This window comes from Belonocnema kinseyi, chromosome 6 (genome assembly GCF_010883055.1).
Source record: "Belonocnema kinseyi isolate 2016_QV_RU_SX_M_011 chromosome 6, B_treatae_v1, whole genome shotgun sequence".
Taxonomy (NCBI): Eukaryota; Metazoa; Arthropoda; class Insecta; order Hymenoptera; family Cynipidae; genus Belonocnema; species Belonocnema kinseyi.
In genome coordinates, this window is record NC_046662.1 from 40,315,631 (window position 1) to 40,328,621 (window position 12,991).

General features: G+C 23.8%; 1 protein-coding gene across 4 annotated transcripts in view; it reads right to left on the reverse strand.

The window, feature by feature from the left end:
* Positions 1-6,316, reverse strand: part of LOC117174141 (rac GTPase-activating protein 1-like) — a 45,977-nt gene extending 39,661 nt beyond the window's left edge. The window contains exons 1-4 of one of the 4 annotated variants that reach the window (XM_033362950.1): positions 6,281-6,316; positions 5,923-6,165; positions 950-1,152; positions 707-861 (exon numbers count right to left, since the gene is read on the reverse strand). In XM_033362950.1, the coding sequence (XP_033218841.1) occupies positions 707-861; positions 950-1,152; positions 5,923-6,007 (443 nt within the window). In that variant the 5' untranslated portion in view covers positions 6,008-6,165; positions 6,281-6,316. Of the gene's footprint in view, positions 1-706; positions 862-949; positions 1,153-5,922 lie in introns of all 4 variants that reach the window. The other 3 variants (XM_033362951.1, XM_033362952.1, XM_033362949.1) reach the window with 3 other exon arrangements.
* Between the last annotated feature and the right edge of the window lie 6,675 nt (positions 6,317-12,991).

The window sequence follows — 12,991 nt, forward strand, 5'->3', positions numbered from 1 at the left end:
TCAATAAAATTATCGAATTGAAAAAAAAGAACATTAAAGTCCAACGAACAACAAAATATTTGAATTTTGAAGCCAAAAAAACGAATATTTTGAAAGACAGTCTAATTTTTAACCAGAAACGTTGAATATTCAACAAAAAAGTTTATTTTCAACTAAGAAATACGGATTTTAAATACAAAAGAACAAAATTTCAACAACAAAAAATACGACTTTTTAACAAATTTATCGAATTTTCAACAAAATAATTATACTTTGATAAATTTGTTGTTTAATCCAAGAGGACGAATTTTTTATTTAAAAGGACAAATTTTCCATCACAAATAGTTGAATTTTCAACAAAAAAGATTAGTCACATGAAAAGCCAAATATTTGAATTTTCAAGCAAAAAAAGCTAATATTTTAAAAGACAGTCTAATTTCCAAACAGAAACGTTAAATAATCAACAAAAAAGTTTATTTTCAACTAAGAAATGCGAATTTTCAATACAAAAGAACAAATTTTCGACTTAAAAAATACGACTTTTAAACAAATTTGTCTAATTTTCCACAAAATAATTACACTTTGAACGAATCAGTAGTTTTTTTCAGAAGAAAAAAAATAACTTTCAATCAAAAATAGTTGGATTTCTTATTGTATTCGGTTAATTTAGTTGAAAATTGAAAAGAAAAACCGGAAATTCTGGAAAAAATGAGGGATGAAAACATACTTATCAGCCTGGTAATGATCCTTCAAATTAGAATTGCTGTAACGACAATTCAAAGTAGTATTATTCAAAAATTGAAGCTTTTCCCTAGTTTCGTCATTCAGGTTCCTGCCGCCATCGTTAAATAAAAGATCCCGGGCCAATGTCATTTGTCGTTCCTGGACAGAAAAGGCCACTTGTTTTTATTTCTTTTCTTGGATGGATTTATTGTTCATTTAAAGAATTATATTTTTTGTGTTCACTTACAAGGGAATTTCGCTGCTCCTCTGCTGTTCTTCGCTTTCTTTTTTCTTCGTCGAGTAATCTCCTGGCATGACTTAATTTCCTGTCGAGATCTGCAGTTTCGTGGTGAGCTTTTTCCAAAGCTGAATGAAGTCGCTGGCATTCCTGCACAGAGCCTAGCCATTTTTGACGTAATTCCTCTTGGTTTATGGCAAATTGCAGGAATTCTGTCAGAATTGAATGCATTCAAATTCAATTTTATATTTGCATATCAATCAGTTGAAATATTTTATCATTTAAATTGAAAGAGAGGTAAAATCTTACAGTTTCTCATGAATTAAAAAAAGAAAAGAAAAAACGTAATAGTTGATATTTTAAATGAGGGATGATATTAATTATAAATTAAAATCAGTTTAATTGAACCGAGAAAGACGAATTTTTAACAAAACACTTGCATCCTCAACAAAGAAGGATTTTTTAATCAATAAAAAAGAAAAATCTCATCAACAATGTCAAATTTTTAAGTAAAAAGGCGAGTCTACTACAAAAAAGTGGAAATTTCAACCAAAAAGATGGATTTTCAACCAAGAAGATTAATTTTCTACTGTAAAAGACGAATAACAAAATACATAAATTATACATAAATAGTTGAATTTTCAATCAAATAATTACATTTCCAACCAAAAAGGTAAATTTTTCAACCAAGAAGATGAATTATGAACAAAAATGCATACATTTTTCACCAAATAGTTGAACTTTCTAACAAGAATAATCTTTAACAAAATACATAAATTTCTAACCAAAAAAGTTAATTTTCTACCAAAAAATAATAATCCTACACACACAAAATTTTAACAAGTTACATCAATTTGTAATCAAATAGTTGATTTTTTAAACTAGAGATCAATTTTAAACCAAAAATGGAATTTTTAAGTTTTCTAATAAATTTTACTAAGAAAATTAATTAAAAATTTTTTTCAAACGAATCTTCTACCAGACAGTTGAATTTTCTACCAATCTATTTGATTTTCAAGTGAAAAAGACAAATTTTCTAGCCAAAAAGTCGAATTTTTAACAAAAAAGTTAATTTTCAACCAAATAGTTCAATTTAAAGTTAAAAAATTAAATTTTTACATCAAAGAAAAGGAAGTGTCGACAAATTACTTCAATTTTCAACCAATAAGATAAATTTTATAACAAAACTATGAATCTTCAACAAAAAAAAAAAACGAATTTTTAACTAAACAGTCGATTTTTATATCAGAAATAAAATAGTTGAGTTAATAAAAATAATTTATAATATAATAATTTTCTATACAAAACAGTTACATTTTTCAACCGAAACAATAAAATTACAACAGACAATTTTTTATTTTCTACCAAATAGTTAAATTTACAGTTGAAAACATTAATATTTACCTCAAAAAAGGGAAGTTTCAACAAATAAGTTCAATTTTCAACCAAGAAGATGAATTTTACAACAAAAATTTTTTTTAATGAAAATGCATAACTTTTTAACTAACTTGAATTTTCAACCAAGAAGATAAATTTTCTTCCAAAAAGACAGCCTACGAATTTTCTACCAATAACTTATCTTTCAATTACAAAAGATGGATTTTCATCAAAAAGTTAATTTTCAACGAAACAGCAGAATTGTCAACCATATAGTTGAATTTTCTATCTAAAAAGATTAATTTTCGAAATAGGCGAATATGAATGCTCAATCAATGAAATAGTTGAATTTTTAACAAAACAGTTGAATCCAGAAGAAAAAAATATTAATTTTTTATAAAAAAGTTGCATTTTAAACTTAAAAATGTGAATTTTTATAAAAAAAAGTTCTTGTCAGGCCAAAAAGTTGAATTTTCAACGAATTAATAGAAATTTAAAGCTATAAATACGATTTTTCAATAAAATGTACAATTTTTAACAAAATAGTTCAATTTTCAAATAGCCGAATTTTTCTACTAAAAACGATAATTTTTTAACTTAAAATAATATAGTTAAATTTTCATTCAATAAAAAAATATTTTTTAAATCAAACAGTGGAAATTTTAACAAAACATTTGAATTTTCAGCAAAACAGTTGAATTAAAAAAAAAACAGATTAATTTTTGGAGCAAAAATTTACATTTTTAACCTGAAAATATGAATTCTTGATAAAAGAATTCTTTTTCAACAAAAACTTGCATTCTTAACCAAATGATAGATATTTAAAGTTGAAAATAAAATTATCAACAAAATTTGAATGTTCAACCAGAAATATTAATTTTTCACAAAAAAGACGAATTTTCAACCAAATGTAGTTTAATTTTTATTTAAAAAAAAGGATAATTTTTCTTTACAACATAATATAGTAAATATTTACTGAAAAATTCAATTTAGAAAAGCGAATTTTGTACAAAACAGTCGAATTTTTTACCAAATGTAGTTGAATTTTCAAGAAAAAAAAATTTCTATTTAAAAAAGTTTTCTTATTAAACCAAAAAGTTGAACTCCCAGCAAAATTGTAGAAATGTAAAGCTATAAATATGAATTTTCAATAAAAAATACCACTTTTAACCAAATACTTAAATTTTCTGCCAAAAAAGGTGAATTTCAACCAAACGTAGTTGAATTTTTATTTTTAATAAGGATAATTTTTCTACAAAAGTAATTTAGTTAATTATTCACTGAAAAAAAATGCAATTGAGAAAATCGAATTTTGCACAAAACAGTAGACTTTTCAACCAACTTGAATTTTTATACGAAAAGGACGAATTCTCCACTAAAGAATTGAATTTTCAAGAAAATAAAAACAAGAATTTTCTACCAAATAGTTGAATTTTCAAGAAAAAAATCTAATTTTCTACTAAACAATTGAATTTTCAAATAAAAAATATAAATTTTCAACAAAAAAGTTCACTTTCAACTTAAAATTTGAATGTTCAACTAAAATTATGAACCCTAATCATAAAAAACGAAATTTTTAATAAATTAGTTCAATTTTCAACCTAAAAAAGAGTAATTTTTTAACCAAAAATAATATAGTTAAATAAAAAAAAAACAAACATTTTTAATGCAGAAAATAAATTTTTGTACAAAATAGTAGAATTTACTACCAAATATTTTAATTTTCTACCAACTTGTTGAATTTTCAAACTGAAAGGACGAATTCTCCACTAAACAGTTGAATACAAAATATACCAAATTTTCTACCATATTTTCAACTAAAAAATGTGAATTTTCAACAAAAAGTTTATTTTCTACTAAAAATTTGAATTTTTAACAAAAATTATGGAACCTTCAACATAAAAAAGAATTGTTAATAAATTAGAGCAATTTTCAGCCTAAAAAGATGAATTTTTTTACCAAAAATAATATAGTTAAATATTTACTGAAAGAAAAACATTTTCAATGTAGAAAAAAATGAATTTTTGGTTTTCTACCAAATAGTTGAATTTTCAAGAAAAAAATCAATTTTTCTACTAAATAGTTAAATTTTCAACAAAATCATTTTCAAATAAAAATTTGAATGTTCAACTAAAATCATGAACCTTGAACATAAAAAAATCATTTTTAATAAATTAGTTCAATTTTCAACCTAGAAAATATTATTTTTTTAACCCAAAATAATACAGTTCAATATTTACTGAAAGAAAAACAACATTTTCGATGCAGAAAATTATTTTTCTGTACAACAGTAGATTTTACTACCAAATAGTTGAATTTTCAAACGAAAAGGACAAATTCTCCACTAAAGAATTGAATTTTCTAGAAAACAAATCAATTTTTCTACTAAATTGTTGAATTTTCAACAAATAAGTTCATTTTCAACTAAAATTATGAACCTTAAACATAAAAAAAAATAATTTTTAATAAATTAGTTCAATTTTCAACCTCAAAAAGATTTTTTTTTTTAACCAAAAATAATACAGTTAAATATTTACTAAAAAAAAAAAACATTTTTAATATAAAAAATTAATCTTTCTACGAAACAGTAGATTTTCATACCAAATACATAGTTCAATTTTCAACCAATTTGTTGAATTTTAAACGAAAAGAACGAATTCTCCACTAAACAGTTGAATAAAAAAAAAGAATTTTCTACCATATAGTTAAATTTTCAAGCCAATATTACGAATTTTCAACAAAAAGTTCATTTTCTACTAAAAAGTTGAATGTTTAACTAAAATTATGAAACCTTTAACATAAAAAAGAATTTATAATAAATTAACTCAATTTTCTACCTAAAAAATACAATTTCTTAAACGAAAAATAATTAGGTTAAATATTCACTAAAAGAAAAACATTTTCAATATAGAAAATCAGTTTTTCTACAAAACAGTACAATTTCCTATAAAATAGTTGAATATTCTACCAATTTGTTAAATTTTCGAACGAAAAGGACGAATTGAATTGAATTTTCAATCCAAAAATATGAATTTTCAATATAAAAGTTTATTAAGACTAAAAGGTTGAATGCTCAACCAAAATTATGATTCTTCAAAAAAAAAAAATAATTTTTAATAAATTAATTCAAGGTTAAACCTAAAAAAACGAATTTTTAACCAAAACTGTACTCCAGTCATGTAAGAAAGCATAAAATAACTGGAAAAATATAAATAAAGTGGAACTTATCGACGTATTATATTTAATATTTGAAGTTCTTCAAAATCGTTACGAAGATTCACAATCGCCCCCACGTATCCTCCCTTAAAAAGCAGAAAAAAATTTATGTTTGACAAATAAATATCTTTAACTTTTAATTTTTTGGAGCGAGATAAAGTTACTCTCTATTTTTAATTCAACAATTTAAAATATGATGAAGAATAAGGAATCAAAGAACATAAAGACTGACAATTAAAAAAAAAACGATCGAGAAAAATGACTAAATAAAGGTTTTAAGGAAATGTTTTGAAACATTTTGTGGAACAGAGAGTGAAAGGATTAAATACTTCCGCATTTTGATTACTTTGATTGAAATAAATTAAAATGCCGATGATCAGTTTACTAACCTCCTTCACAGGATCCGTTGACAAGAACATTTGTGCACCTCACTAGTTCATCATAAGAAGCTAACACTGACAAATTGGTCGTCATTTTTTGACTGAATTTATGTGTGAAATTTCACAAAATTTGTAAATTATGACCAAACGGAAGATTTTTTGATGAATACACGACACTTTGTGAACGGAAGAACGACGCACTTGTTCCTAGTATCATCCATACAGCACACATTCCTTGATATGCTCGTTCACCTATTTAACAGCATTTTTAGATTTATATCTAATACACAATAGAATACGTATTTTTATTAGAGAAATATGACTTTGAAGTAATTAACCGTTGCTGACGCACCCGCCACATACTCACTCACTGTACACACTTGTAAAATCTAACCGCTGTTTTCGGCGGTTTGAAATTCTTCGAATCGTCAGTTCGCGAAGAGGCCGACAGATGGCAATGTTTGGATGTGAATCGCGAAATCTACCTTATCGAGTGTAGAGGGAAATTTGAAAATTTATTGATTGTTTAATTTTCAAGCGGGACGACTGAAGAATTTTTGAATAAAAAAATTCTTGAATTATCAAATTCGTGAATTGAAAAATTCCCAAATAATAAAATTCTCGAATAGTTTATAATATTGGGGAATTCGAAAAATTCAGAATAAAACAATTCTTAAATTATTAAATTCCTGCATAATAAATTCTCGGACGGTTTATAATATTGGCGAATTGAAAAATTTCCGTATAATAAAATTCCTGAGAGTTTATAATATTGGGACGACAAAAAATTCCGAAAAATAAAATTTACGACTATGCAAAATTCCCGAATAGTACAATTTCCGAATAATAAAACTCCGCAATCAAAAAATTCTCGAACAATGAAATTTCTGACTTATGAAATCGCCGAAAATAAAATTCCCGGATAGTTTATAATATTGGCAAATTGCACAAATTTCCGAAGAATAAAATTTCTCAATCGAAAAATTACCGAAGAATAAAATTCATGAATTATAAAATTGCCGAATAATCAAATTCTCGAATTGGAAAATTCCCTAGTAATAAAATTTCCGGACAGTTTATAATATTGACGATTAGCAAAATTTCCCTTATAATTAAATTTCTAGAAGTTTATAACATAGTGACGACTGAAAAATTCCGAAAAATAAAATTACCAACACTCCAAATTCCCGAATGACAAAATTAATGAATCATAAAATTTTTAAATCGGAAAATTCCTGAAAAATAAAATTCCTGAATTATAAAAATGTTGATTGATGAATTTCCCGAAATGAAAATTTCCAAACAATAAATTTCTCGGACATTTTATAATATTGGTAAATTGCCGAATTTCTGAATAATAAAATTCCCGACCGTTTACAATTTTGACACGACTGAGAAATTCCGAATAATAAAATTCCCAAATAATAATATTGCTAAATTATAAAATAGCTAAGTAATAAAATTCCCGACAGAAAATTTCCGAATTATAAAATATCTAAACAAATATTTTTATTCTAAAACATTATTTTCCATGTTCAAAGGTTCTAAAATTATTGTTTGCATTTAAAATTAGTTGTTTTAAATTCAAACAATAATCTTAGAAACTTTGAACAATAAATTATTAATAATTTTTCGTTTGAAAATATTTGAGTATTGTATTTTCAATAAATAAATAAGAAAATTTAACTGTTCTATTTCATGAATTTTCTAGTTCGGATATATTATAATTCGGAAATTTTCTGCCGGAGATTTTATTATTCGGGAATTTTTTAATGTGGGAATCTTCTAGGTTGGATATTTTATTTTAAGCAATTTTCTGTTGGGAATTTTATTATTCAAGAATTTTCAAATACGTTAATATCAAAAACTGTCGGGGATTTTATTATTCGTGAATTTTTCAATTCCGGAATTTGACAGTGTTGGGAATTATATTTTTCGAGATTTTTTAAATTGTCACTACTAGCATCATAGTTTTCCGATTTGAGAGGAAAAATAATATTGCATACAAAAAATTTCTAACAACTATTTATTTCTTAGACTTCTTTTAACACTCAAATTCGAGTTAAATTGAATTCTTAGATCTGAGAAAAAGAAAATAAGCATTATTAGTTTGTTCTTCAAGTTATACAAATATAATTTTCTTCAGATTCTTCAGAACATTTAAAAATATTTTTGAAGGTTTCAGTTATTTTAAAAAAGAATCTAGACAATGTTAAGATAATTTCTGTTATTTTGCAAAATTTAAAAAAACAGGAAAACGGAATTAAATCTTTAAAAAAATATTCAGAAATTTTTTGAAAATTTTGAAAGATTCCATTTTTTTAAGGGAATTAAAAATTATCGCTAAGAGGAAATTGAAAAAATTTTCAAGATATTTCAAAATATTTCCTAAAATAATCGGGACAGCGTGAAAGGTATTCAGGAGTTTTAGAAGCTTGGAAGAAATTAAAAATTTGGTTATACAGTTTTGAAATCTTTATAAATTTTAAATTATTTTAAAATCTTTTCAAATTTTTCGTACAAATATTTGTCTGTTTCTTCCATCCTATCGAAATTCTCAAAAAGATTCTAACTTCTACTCAAAATATTTAAAAATCTAATTTATTACAAATTTCATAAAATCTTTTCAAGTTTGAAAATATTTTTGGATCCTTTTTAAAGTTTCTTTTCCATTATTTCATTAAATGATTTTAAATGTTTTGACATCGTTTTGAATTTTTTTCTAGAAGGCATCCGCCAATTTAAAAAAAAAATCATTTGACATTTTCCCATGAATGTTATTTAACTTTGCTTATTTTCTTGAAATCTCGGAAAAATTGTTTGAAAGCTTCTGATATTTTTTCAAACTCTTTAAAAATCTACATGCTTTTCTTTATCTTTAAAAAGCTTAACATTTTTTTTATTATATATTGGAACCTTTTTTTTTTAATTCTGCATAAATTGAAAAATTACCTTAAAATCATTTAGATTCTTTTTTGACAATTTGGAAATATTTTGAAACATGCTCCCAAAATTAATTTTTGGAAAAAAGAATCATTAAACAATTTTACAGATTCTTGAGAAAATGATTTTTATTCTTTTAAAAACTTTCAAATTTCTTAAAAAGTTTCTAAGCTTTTTGCCCAAAATCTTCAGAAATCTACATTTTGTTTTAAATATGTTGAAACTTTTTAAAGTTGAAAATTATTTTTTTATCTTTTCAAAAATCAACACCTTTTGTAATTTTTTGGAATCTTCTCATGATTTAAATTACTTTATAATATATTTAGAACTTATTAATGTCTTTCAAAATAATAAAAAGTTTTCCTATAAGTTTTTCTAATCCTGCAAAATAAAAAAAAAATGGTCTTAAAATCTTCCAGATTCTTTTTCGTAATATTTTGAAATCTTCAAAACTTTTAAAATAGAACCCAAATCGTTAAAAAAAATTTCCATAAATGATATTGTCGGCACCGTTAATTTTTTTGCTTTCTGGTTCTGATTTTTTTTTACTCGTACCAACATTGATTTATTTAGTGATTAGAATTAAGATATTCTAAATTTTTGTCAATAATTTCATTTTTCTCATTTCCTTGAACGTGTAAGACAGTTTAGAAGCTATAGCGTAGTATTATAATTTTAAAAACATAAATTATTTCCTAATGTTGAAAAAAATTTCCATATAATGTTTTCTTTTTTGTCAATAATGATTAGAAATATTCAGAAAACATTTTTATCATGAAATAAAATTACTTATTTGTAAATTTTAATTAACTAAATTGATATTGCAGAAAGTTTGTTTCAAAATTGTTGCATGCACTTTTAAAGAATAATTTAAATTTTTTCTTTCAGAAAAAAGTTAGTTGTGTTAAAATTATGCTTTTGTAAATTGGGATTTACAATATTCCAGAAAATTTAAAGGATTAAACTGAAAGTCAGTTTCAAGAAGGTTTTCAACAACAATTTATGCGAGATCTCATGAACGCAATTTTTAAAGAAACGATTTTAAATAAATCAAAAAAATTAAAAGCTGTTCAAGTTATCTGACGAAAAATTCTTAATTCAAAAAAGGCTTGAATTATTTACTTAAAGAGCACTTTTTTTATTTTTGCACTCAAAAATAAATTTTAAAATCGAAAACTAAACTTTATGTAAAAAAAATGGTCAAATTCTGCATTTGGCTTCTCAAGGTTCAATTAATTCGTATTTAATTGAAAAATGAATAGATATTTTAACTATTGAAACTATTTTATTTAATTTTGTAAATTTAATATAGAATTATATATTTTTTGAGCCAACCATAGACAATTAATGTTCAGTTTCATATTATTTTTATACATTTTTTAATTTTAATTTTCGAATTTGAGATTGTTTACATTATGAGTGTTTTGATTTTAAAAAATTTCATTCAAAACGTTTTAAATGCAAATTATTCATTTTGAAAACAAATTTTAAAATCTCAAATTTCAGATACTTTAAATTTTAGATAAATATAAAAAAAATTAATTGTAACTAGATCACTATTTGAACTATTGAAACTGTTTCGTTTAATTTTGCAAATTTCAATCAGAATTCTTTATTACAATTAATGTTCAATTTTAAATGATTTTTTTAGACATTATAAAATATCAATTTTTAAATTTCACACTATCCAATTATGAATGCTCTGATTCTAAATTATTCAATTTGGAAAATTTTAAAATTATATTTATGAAATTTATTTTATACAAATTTCTTTATTAAATTTACCTGACGTAAAATTTAATAATTTACATTAACCATACATATTTTTGAATACATTTTCCAATAAAAGGGAGTGGATATGGCAATAAGAAAAGGCTTTATTGGTTCTAAGTGAACTACCAAAATAATGTTGAAAGCCTGCTTTTACTAGAAGTGGCTAGAACTGGCAACAACCTCAAAGTTCTCCTTATGGTAGAAATTCTCCCCATATGAATAAGATGCTTGTCGGTTGGAAACTTGTTCAAAAGCAGAAACTTTCTGAACTATATCAATATGTACTTATTTCTACGTTCGTATTGAGATAGTACAGCTTCCCACATTAAAAATCTCATTTTTCATTTTTTTGGGGTTTCCAAACTTATAATATGTACAAACATCTATAATAGGCTAATCCGAATTTTTATTCGAATTTTCATGCATATCGCCCCCGAATCATAACGTCAGTCCGACCATGCTTCGATCAACGGAGGGGAAGTATAGGGACAGAACTAGAATCTTTTCACATATTAATGTTGAATAGTTGCGATTTTTCTGAAATTTTCTAGTTTTTTCCACTTTTAATTGGCGAGATAATAATGAATGCAAGCTAAGAAACATAAGTTATTAAATTATTATTTTATTAAATTTAATTATTATTAAATTATTATTAATTAAATTATTAAAACAATTTATTATTGGTTATACCTATTTTCTCTTAGAGTAATGCTAGAAAGTTGCAGGTTTTTCCGAAATTTTCAGCTTTTATTTGATTTTTTGGTTAGGAACAAATATTTAATATTAATTTGGGAAAAGGAGCTCAGTTACTGATTTCAAGGAAAATTTACATGTAATATCATCCATATTGTAATTCAAAAGAATATTTCAAATGGATGTTTTAATTCATAAAAATATATTCACAAAAAAGGAAGATATTGTGTAAAAGTTATTCTCTCTATTCTTTATTTATTATTTGTTCATAACAAAAAGCCAAAGCAAAGTTTGAAACTTTCAAAAATAATCGAAACTTTATAGAAATTATCTAAAAGATGATATTTATAAACAATACTCAATTGTTTAAGTAAGTAAAAATTAATGTTTGTTATATTGCATTAATTTTTATCTCATTAACTGCAAATCTGACCAAAAGTGGACAACAATTTATACAAAAACCGCAACTAATCAACATTATTATCGGAGAAGTTCGTTATAAACAATAGTAATTTGTTTAAATAATTACATTCGGTAAATTGAATTACTGTTTTTTTACTCTCTTGTATTATTTAAAGATAATGCTAGAAAAAAACAATAATACATTGTTTAAACAACTATTTTTGCTAAATTTAATTCATGTTTATCTCGCTTCCAGTGAAAAATATAGAAAAAGTATCATATTTCTGAAGAGACCGCAAATTTCTAGTATTGTTCAAGGAGAATATAATTAAAAATAATAATTTGTTTGAAAATTATTGTTAACTTGAGTTGACTATTACGTAATTTTAATTTTTAAAATTATGCTTGTCAACTTGAATTGATTATTGTACCTCACTGTTATTAAAACGTGGAAAAATATAAGAAAATTTTAGAAAATAAACTAGAAGATTGTTATAAATAATAATTAGTTTGAACAAATTATTTTTGTTAAATTGCATTAATTATTTCCCTGCTCTAGAGAAAAGTTCACAAAAAATGGGAAATTTAAAAAAAAGTGCGACTATTTAGCATTATTCAAAGAGAATTTAATTTAAAAAACTGTTTAAACAATTATGCTTGTTAACTTGAATAATTGTTATATCGCTCCGATTGAAAGCTGGGCAGAAACTGGAAAATTTTAGGAAATGCCTCATTAATATTATGAAAAAAATGTTTAAACAATTATATTAGTTAATTTGTATTAATTATAACTTCAATCTAAGTGACAAGTGCACAAAAAGTTGCAAATTTCTGAAAAAACTGCAACTTTCTAACATTATTCAAAGATAATATGTATTTAAAAAAATAATAATAAATTGTTTCAAGAATTATGTCTGTTAACTTGCAATAATTATTACCTCAGTATGTAAAAAATTATAAAATGAGAATATTATCAAAAATAATAATAAATTGTTTAAACTATTATGTTTGTTGACATGAACTAATTATTATGTCACTAAGTAAGGAACGGGCGAAAAATTAAAATTTTCAGAACAAAACCGTAACTATCCAGCATGAACATAGGAGAAGGTTTCTATAAATAATAATAATAATTTGTTTACAAAGATAATATTTGTTAAATTGCATTAATTAATTCCCTACTCTAGGTGAAAAGTTCACAAAAAATGGGAAATTTCAAAAAAAAAGTGCAACTATTTAGCATTATTCGAAAACAATATAATTAAAA